The sequence below is a fragment of the Mus pahari genome, chromosome 5 (assembly GCF_900095145.1).
Source record: "Mus pahari chromosome 5, PAHARI_EIJ_v1.1, whole genome shotgun sequence".
In the NCBI taxonomy this organism is placed as follows: Eukaryota; Metazoa; Chordata; class Mammalia; order Rodentia; family Muridae; genus Mus; species Mus pahari.
Genome location: NC_034594.1, coordinates 82,999,017 through 83,008,125, shown reverse-complemented (window position 1 = coordinate 83,008,125; position 9,109 = coordinate 82,999,017). Strand labels below are relative to the sequence as shown.

Genomic DNA, 9,109 nt, shown 5'->3' with positions numbered 1-9,109 from the left:
AAAAAGATAAGTAATTTTTCACATTTTTTAAACAATAATTTTAGCTTCAGAAGGCTTAGGAAGTAATTGTAGCAAGAGAAGAGTATCATGAAAAGACAAAAAAAAAAAAAAAAAAAAAAAAAAAAAAAAAAAAAGACAAACAAAAACAACAACAACAACTATGTTCTCCAGAATCCTGGTAATCACTTTGAACTAGAATTAGAATTAGAAATATTTTTCTCTTTGTGTAGAATAATTGATAGAGAAATTGACAGAACTCATTAAATTTTTCATAAAGAAAAAGGTCTTAAAGTACGTTATTTGTTTGGTAGCTTAGATGTTTTTTAGACAGTTTAAAATAAGATAATCAGGGGAGTCATTCAGATCAATAGAGTTGTCAGGTTAAAAGTTTAAATACCATTGCTATTGGAAAAGTGCCTATGTGCATTTCAGATGAGTCTGCAGCTGACAAGGGTTAAAAAGCTATCAATCATATGAGCTGTAGCAAAAGGAAGTACAGTGGTAGGATGTAAAGTCAGCCTTTTCTCACGAATTTGCATAACTAAAAGACCAACCTGGTTATGAAATCTGAAGTTGATTCACTTGAAATTCCACTGAAATGACAAGGAAGCAGTGGTGAGAGGAGAGGTATAAATTCCAGATCTCAGGATCAGCCACACACAGGCTCCTATCCTTCCTGTCCACCTCTACCTTCAGAATCACAAGTAAGTGCTTCCAGCTACTACTGATGAACAGTATGAACTATATTTGAGGATAATAATGCAGTGTTTTAGATCATGTGTATGTGATATCTTGCCTGATTCTATTATTTTTGAGCTGACAAAGAAAAGTTAAATGCCTCCTTCAGTTAATTTGATTTTTAGCTAAAGTATTTATTTTCAGTTAAACTATGTATCCTGTCAAGCACTTAAGATTTGTGTCTGGCAACTACGGAATGTAAAGGGAAAGGTTGAGAGGTGATTTTTGACAACTAACTGCCAGCAGGCTACAGAAATCCTTATCTTGGAATTCATTTGAAACCATTCCACCCAAAACTAGCACAGCTGGTGAGAAGGAAAGATAAAGAATTCTGTATTAGCTGTTTGCAAACCCTTAAAGACACTGAATTCATTCCTTCTAGTTAGGAGAAGTACATTGCAGAAGGCTTAAAAGTAATAAATTTATTCTCAGAATCTGATAATAAGGGTATGTCATTTTCTTTATGAACTGCTAATTACGGAGAGATGCTTTATTTAGAGAAGTCATTCTAACCTTTGTGCTGACTTTATGCTGTTATAGGACTTCAAGTTCCCACTAAGCCACCATGCATTTGTTTGCTGAAGCCACTACAAAATTCACACTTGAGCTGTATAGGCAGCTCAGAGAATCAGACAACAACATTTTCTATTCCCCGATCAGCATGATGACAGCATTGGCAATGCTCCAGCTTGGAGCCAAAGGAAACACTGAACAACAAATTGAGAAGGTGAGTCTAAGTCATTGTGTTGACCAGCTTGAATTTGTCTCCCCAGCACTCTGTCATGAGCATAAAGCCTGAGAAGAAGAACAGGGTGCTGAGTAGGCACTGCCATGACTGTGAACATGAAACTAAGGGAGAGACACACACGCCCTTCTCAAACACAGTCAGGTGCTTCCTGATATCCTTTGGGTGCTAGGCTAGAATAATTGCCTTCAAGTATTCAATGACAAGAAAGTATCTTAAATGGTAGAGACTATTGATGCAGGAAATAGATTGTCTCAGATCTGAGTGATGAGAATTGAAGTGTTCCCTAAGCACTGAGAGGATGGGCATCTATTTCTGTGACTGGTTTATAGTGTTTCTTACAAACACTTGTACAAATGTTGGGAGAATATATTTTCCCAAATTTTTAGGTTGTTTGCCTTTACCTTGCAGGGGTTTGTTCTGTTTTTGTTTCCTTGGATTTAGACAGAACTTTAAGTGAACTTTTCTTGTTGCACTTAATGTCTCTCCCAGGTTCTTCAATTCAATGAAATCACCAAGAAGACAACAGAAAAATCTGCACACTGCCATGTAAGTGCAGGGTACCTCATGCCTAGAGGAGCTGCAGATTTTTGACAGCATTATAATTTAAAGTGACCGTTTTACATTTAAAAGAATCAGTCTAGAGGGAAATTCCCAAACCAAAGCTATTGGATGTGGGTTAGTGTGATGCTTCTTTCTCGTAGTCTTTATGTTCATTAACTGCAGAAGAAGGCCAGTATTGGATGGAGAGGAGGACAGTCGAGATTCAGCTCTAGCTGTGACCCTCACAGATAGGAAACATGTCCAAATCTCTACCCTGATGCAATGGGACAGATTCTATTAAAGTGGGAGTAAAAAGGTATATGATTCATCATATACAAACACAAAAATATCTGGCTTATACAAGCAAAAAACCACAATAAACATTAGACAATATTGCAAGATAACAGTATTTGCCATTATCACAATAATGTGACTAAAACAATTGTATCATAGTTCAACAATTGGATTAAGAGAAATAAGCACGTATTCACATATTAAGAGAAACAAGCACATCTTGGAAAATGACTGTTATCACAACTATATGTTTTTAAGCATTCTACCTTCTTAGCAGGAAAACAGAAGTGTTCTGATTCAGAGATACTTAGATGCACAATTTGACTCTATAGCATCTCTTTGAAGAGATCATTAAATTCTCTGAACCTTTTTGTTTTTATCTAGACTGTACTCAGACTGATTTTACTTACATGTAGCCTGGTCCTTAGATTAACCATGGGCATATGCTATTTTATAGGCAGAGAATATTTACCATGAGAGAAGAACCATAAATCAGATTCAATTTGTCTTACACAATACCATTAAAGGTTGTAGATATCATCGGTGACTATAATAACATTTTAAATAGGCAAACAGAACATGATCATGTACTAGTGATTGTTAGAAATGACATATGATCTATAGTTTTGAAGAAAGTAAGCCAAAACAACATAAAAACACTACATATTTAGATCAAAAGTCAGCAACCCAGGTTATGTAGAGGGGAAAAAAAGGCATTTCTAGAAGAGGTTGAATATAAAGGAGGAGTATTTAAGATAATATATTACAGATATCAGAAAATGTTCAAAATTGTCTTTGAGATTACAAGTGTTTGGGTATTTATGTTGTGGGTTTGGTATTTGCATTAGCAGAGTAAATCATTGAACACCTTTTTTGACATTGAAGGAGGAAGAAAATGTCCATGAACAATTTCAAAAGCTTATGACTCAGTTGAACAAATCCAATGATGCTTATGACCTAAAGGCTGCCAACAGTATCTATGGAGCAAAGGATTTCCCATTTCTCCAGGTAAGTTGCACCTGGCTCTGCATCCCTTTAGTCTGCATCCCAGGTCCTACATATGTAAATGGCCATAAACACAAGTAACATCAGGCAGATTTAGATAGAGAACACTTGCTCAAGGAGCACCAGCTTCACAATCAAAATTATAACTGGATGAATTGTCCCAGAGCCTAGTGACCTCTGTGTGAAGCATACCCTCAGGAAACTCTTCCATGAAAGAATGTAGGTCACCAGAACTTCTCATGAGACTTTAGTAATGAACCAGCACTGACTGGATCACAGAGATTACAGTACGATATGTATGGCAAATAGGATGCTTGTGGAATGGGCAGGCTTGGGGAAATCCTGGAGAGAAGTGGGGAGGTAGCAGATAATATAGCATTTCTTCCATTGAGGAATGCCCTCAGAGGAGATTACAATGGCTGAACTTAGTGGTAGGGTAGCTCATCAGCCAATCAGCTCTTTCAGGACATTTTACTATGAAATTTGTGAGTCAGGCCCGCTTTTCCACTTGTCATTTGCCAGATGCTACATAGTGTAAGGTTGCCTTAGTTTAGTGTGTTTTCATATTGCCTGCCTATTACCTGAGTAAACAATCTTTGTCTTCATAGCCTAATAGTTACAGTCAGGGTCAGCAGTCAGATTATAGTATCATCACAGCTAATGACATTTGTGTGTTTCAAAATTGCCCTTAATTCTTTTTGGTTTCTTCACATCTCAAAGACATTTTTGGAAGACATTAAGAAATATTACCAAGTGAACGTGGACTCACTCGATTTTGCACATGCAGCAGAAGAGAGCCAAAAGAAGATTAATTCCTGGGTGGAAAGCCAAACAAATGGTATTGTGTGAAAGGGCCATGGAGGAAGCACCAGAGATTATGGAATTGTCTCCATAAATATGAAGTGAGCCAAGAGGAAGTACAGAGAATTTGGCAGAAAGCCAATCGGTTTAAATACAACAGGAGATTTGTTTACATATAGATTAGTTACTGGTATCTGAAAATCTGAGGCCTCCACTCAGACAATTTTCATATCATAGCAATTTCTCTAATTTGCAGGCAATTCTGGGAAACTAAGAGTAAATATTAGAAAAATTCTCCTTCGCTTTTGCCGGTCAGAAGTGCAAGGCATTTCTTGTCACCACAGCTGGATGTCAGACCATTTCCTCTACCCTGACATTCGGAAAGATTTTATTACATTGTCTTTACCACCTAGCTCAGAGATCTCTCCAGATACCCACCCCATATCAAGCCTTGGGTAGAAGGCTAGAAGAGGAAGGAAAAGAGTTAAGTTGACAGCATAGATCCAAACAGTGTCTCTCAGTAGTCACTGAGAGTTGGCCATAATCACCCATACAGAAAGACTGACAGCCTTTCCTATGACAAGAACTGATGTGTCCATCCCAAGTAGCTAACAAAGCACATTGAGGATGGTTATAACCTATGAACAGATCAACAACTTCTTCATGTAATGACTTGGGCGGACAGTGATCAGTGATCAAGGGTGAACTCTTGTAAGGAATCCTTCAGGAAAGATCCCTGTACTGATGATAGACACTTTGTTCTTTCCCTTGAAGGAAAAATCAAAGACTTATTTCCTAGAGGGAGCCTGAGCAGTAGCACTATACTGGTTCTTGTCAATGCAGTGTATTTCAAAGGACAATGGAATCACAAATTTGATGAAAAGCATACCACAGAAGAAAAGTTTTGGCTGAACAAGGTACTGTTGGCAGTTTTTTACATAATGCCGTATGGTGATGTGAGGATGGTTTAATTTAAATAAAAGTGAAACCATGGAAAGTCCAAAAAAAATATATCATGTGCTTTATTTTTATAACTTTATGTGAGTAGGAATAACTAAAAAAAACTTTTGAATGGACTTCACTAAACATCATGCTTATCTGTTTAAAGAATATTAATGTGTTTTATATCTGTACAATATTATCTGTTGTTTAACTCTCCCTTGATATGTGTGTGACATGCTGTTTTGTTGCAGAATACAAGTAAACCTGTCCAGATGATGAAACAAAGAAACAAATTTAACTTCATGTTTCTGGAGGATGTGCAGGCTAAGATTGTGGAAATACCATACAAAGGCAAAGAGCTAAGTATGTTTGTCCTGCTGCCAGTGGAAATCGATGGTCTGAAGAAGGTAAGGATTGTGTCTCCTTCTCTTCCCTCTATTACCTGATTTCTTCTTAATTTATCAAGTTCATGTAAGACACTAAGGAAAATTATAAAACATGTCAATAATGAAAAGTTTAAAGGGAGATATTGTGTCTCACCCTGTAATCTATGTATTTTATACACAGCCTGAATCACATTGCAGACTTGTCTAATCAGGAATTAATCAGAGTTATGACTATTAAATATCAACACTCATATGGAACAAGTCAAATTTGATTGAAAGAAATATATAGCAGTCTAGAAAGTGTTTATAAATATTTTGAATGGAAAAGAGAAAACATAGGGCACTATATGGTAACTATAAAATGTAATACTATGTACATGAAAATATAAAGAAACATCTATTAAAATAACATAGGTGGCTGGGAGCATAGACAATAATGTGTACAGTTTACTTGTACAAAATGATGATTCTGGTTTTTGTATATTGGAAATAAAATATAACTTTAAGTATCTAAATAAATATATCTAAACCAAAAAAAAAAAAAAACAGTACTTATTTATTGCTAAAGGTTTCACTTTAATTCATTGTTCATGTAAGTTACAGTCTTTCAGTTAATCATGGCAATCTCTTTTCTTCCACTTTTAAAGATTGAAGAACAACTCACTGCTGACAAGTTACTAGAGTGGACAAGAGCAGAAAACATGCATATGACCAAGTTGTATTTATGTTTGCCTCGGTTCAAAGTGGAAGAGAAGTATGACCTCCCAGTTCCATTGGAACACATGGGGATGGTCGACGCCTTTGATCCACAGAAGGCTGACTTCTCTGGCATGAGCAGCACTCAGGGTCTCGTGGTATCTAAAGTTTTACACAAGTCCTTTGTGGAGGTAAATGAAGAAGGAACAGAAGCTGCTGCTGCCACGGGGGTGGAAATCAATAAATTATCTTTACAGATACCAGAAGATTTCTTTTGTGATCATCCGTTCCTATTCTTCATCAAGCACAGCAAGACCAACAGCATCCTCTTCTTTGGCAGAATGTCTTCCCCTTAAGTGAGGTGTCTCTGCCATGCTTCCAAAAAAAGATAACTAAGTCCCCACAGCTAAAGGAAACCTGGAAACAGCAGTTTCTCTTGCTTTTATTTTCTTTCCCATCTTAGAGTCCTTGCTAAGAATTCATGGGTTGGGCAGTATACCTCTATTATTTCTAATTTTTCTTTCTTTTCTTCTTCTTTATTTATACACACATACAAATCTGGTTTCTCTGTATAAACATTCTCTGGGGAAAAATGATCGGATATATTAACACAATTTCTTCTAATCTAACATGTACCTATGATCTGTGTTATGTGAGCTAGAGTAAATCATACCATCTTTAAACTGATTAATACGAACAACTGCATTGATTTACTGGACCTTAGGAGATATCTTTCCACTTTGTAAGTTTATAAATGTTGTGATTTTACAATGTTCAATAAAATAATAATCTTTTCAATTTATTTATTATTTTATTATCTTTTCAACAGAAACTGTTAATCATTCAGAAGGAATATGGAGAGAATTTTAAAAAGCAAATTCACATATGCTAAATCTGGTTCTGTGTGCATATACATTTCTACACATACTTATTTTTTTATTTTTAAGAACAAGAAAACTTTGTGGATTCATGGCTTATGTCTTGTAGTAACAGGGAACAACTCAAGACCACTTGCATACAGATAAATTCTCTTCCACTAAGCCAAGCCTCTAGCACAAATAAAAATGTAAATACTACAATGGGAAGTAATGACTTAATCAAAGATGAACAGATTAGAAAAATATTAATATTAAAATAATTTACTATATCAACAGCCCTGGTGAGAGAGACATCTGTGTTGTTCAGTGTAATAATTATTAGTCAGCTGCCTTCACCTATGAATTAAATGAAGACACTTTAAGTTAATTAGTCCACTTTCTTCTTACTAGTGGATGTGACTAGCATGAGGTACCTTGGACCATAAAATAGTCAACACTTTTATCATTCTGATTCCATTATCACAGAACACATAACAACTCAGCTTAAGAATCTAGATAATTCCATGACAAAATTTAACATCAGGACCTTAAGAAGGCGCTTAGTAAATAAAGATAGAGGAGGTTGACTGTTTAACAGTTAATATAGAGCTATCCAAATTTCAAATCCAATCTCAAGTTGAATAGGAATCAATGGAAAATTTGAACCCAAAATACTATAAGAAAAAACAAATGGTTTTCACTCTTAACAATTCCAGACAAGGAAGATAAAACGGTCAGTCCATCTATAGCATGATCCATGGTTTGTGTTTTTACAAAGAGCAGATAGTAGCTACTACATGTGTATATAAATAGAATCTATCTCTGGAGGAATGTTAAGAAACTGCATCACCACAGCAGAGCAGACAGAAATGGGGAATCAGGGATGTCTGCCTGACCTTCAGGGATGTGTGAGAATGAGAAAGTTCTCACAGTGCTTTAACCAAAAGACAGCTCAGCAACTCNGNTGATCTACTTCAAATGCAAGTTGACAGNGCAGGAAGAACCTGCTGGCCTTCTCTAACCCTTCTGCTCATCTTTTAAGCACCCCTCCTAGCTTCTAAACTTTAAAGAGGAGCTCCCCTTTCCTCAGCACACAGGCACAGATTTTCAGAATACTTTTAGACCTGTCTAATCATATGCAGTTATAAAAAGTCTGACTGTCCAGATGGTCCCAGATCAGGTAAACATTGACTTTCAAAAACAGAAGAAACCAACTTCCTGTTCATTGCTCTCTAAATACCCCATGTGTAGTAGGAATGGAAAGAGCTCAGGACATATTTCCTTAGAAGAGTACAAAATCCTCCATACTTGCTCAGTCTCAGAAAGACTTACAGCTATCGGGCATAACGGGATAAGCATCAAAAATTTTGATTAATTTTGATTTTGGAAATATAAGTAATCTGTAGTTATTTTAGTCAAGAATATTTAATATTAAAGGTTTTTTATTTAAGTAATCTTTGTTTTAGCAAATATGGCTAAAATTAGAATTTATTTATAAAACTGATTCTATCTGTTCATAAATAGTGAAATGGCCTCAAAGCATTTCAGCTGAGAGATGCTGGTAGTGGGAAGTCATGGGTAAGGAAAAGTGCTTTGCTGGGGTTGCACTCAGCTGTTCTGTGATGGAGCATAAATAGCACCTTCCCTGATTTAGTTTTAAAACAGAACATATGCAGCTCATCTCTAGAGAATCACTTACCTTAAGACTAGATGAAATCTATCACTTCCTAAAATACAAATTCCCCCAAACCATGTAAAATTGATGTGATGTTGCCAACATAAAATAACATTTTTGAAGAGATGGTTGATTACAATCAAATTGTGGTATAGCTTAGAATTCATAAATTCTAAAAGCTATGGCTTTTGAAGACTTCATTGGGAAGAAGTTGAATATACAGTAACTCTAGGTGAAATTCTGTATTTCTTTAAAGAAGCTTTTGGTATCACATGAGAAATATTAAAGTGCAAACAAACAAATATGTCTTCGACTAGCTGCCTTCTGTGGGTTGAAGATGGCAGTTCACAGAACAAAGAAGTAGCTTACACATATTATTATCATCTCAGCAGTTTTCAAGTCTCCTTTTCTAACGCTTCTGTTACCA

General features: G+C 35.9%; 1 protein-coding gene across 4 annotated transcripts; it reads left to right on the top strand.

The window, feature by feature from the left end:
* The first annotated feature begins 1,277 nt into the window (after window positions 1-1,277).
* On the top strand, window positions 1,278-6,531 carry LOC110322242 (serpin B4-like). Of its 4 annotated transcripts, none has more exons than XM_021198838.1 (7): window positions 1,278-1,465; window positions 1,976-2,032; window positions 3,206-3,328; window positions 4,046-4,163; window positions 4,901-5,043; window positions 5,320-5,475; window positions 6,102-6,531. In XM_021198838.1, the coding sequence occupies exons 1-7, from the start codon at window positions 1,304-1,306 to the stop codon at window positions 6,504-6,506; spliced, it is 1,164 nt and encodes a 387-aa protein (XP_021054497.1). In that variant the 5' UTR covers window positions 1,278-1,303; the 3' UTR covers window positions 6,507-6,531. The 4 variants fall into 4 exon arrangements, with proteins under 4 accessions (XP_021054497.1, XP_021054498.1, XP_021054495.1 ...); XM_021198839.1 differs by having other exon boundaries at window positions 1,304-1,465; window positions 1,976-2,038; window positions 5,383-5,475; window positions 6,102-6,506; XM_021198836.1 differs by having other exon boundaries at window positions 1,304-1,465; window positions 1,976-2,038; window positions 6,102-6,506.
* The last annotated feature ends 2,578 nt before the right edge of the window (window positions 6,532-9,109 follow it).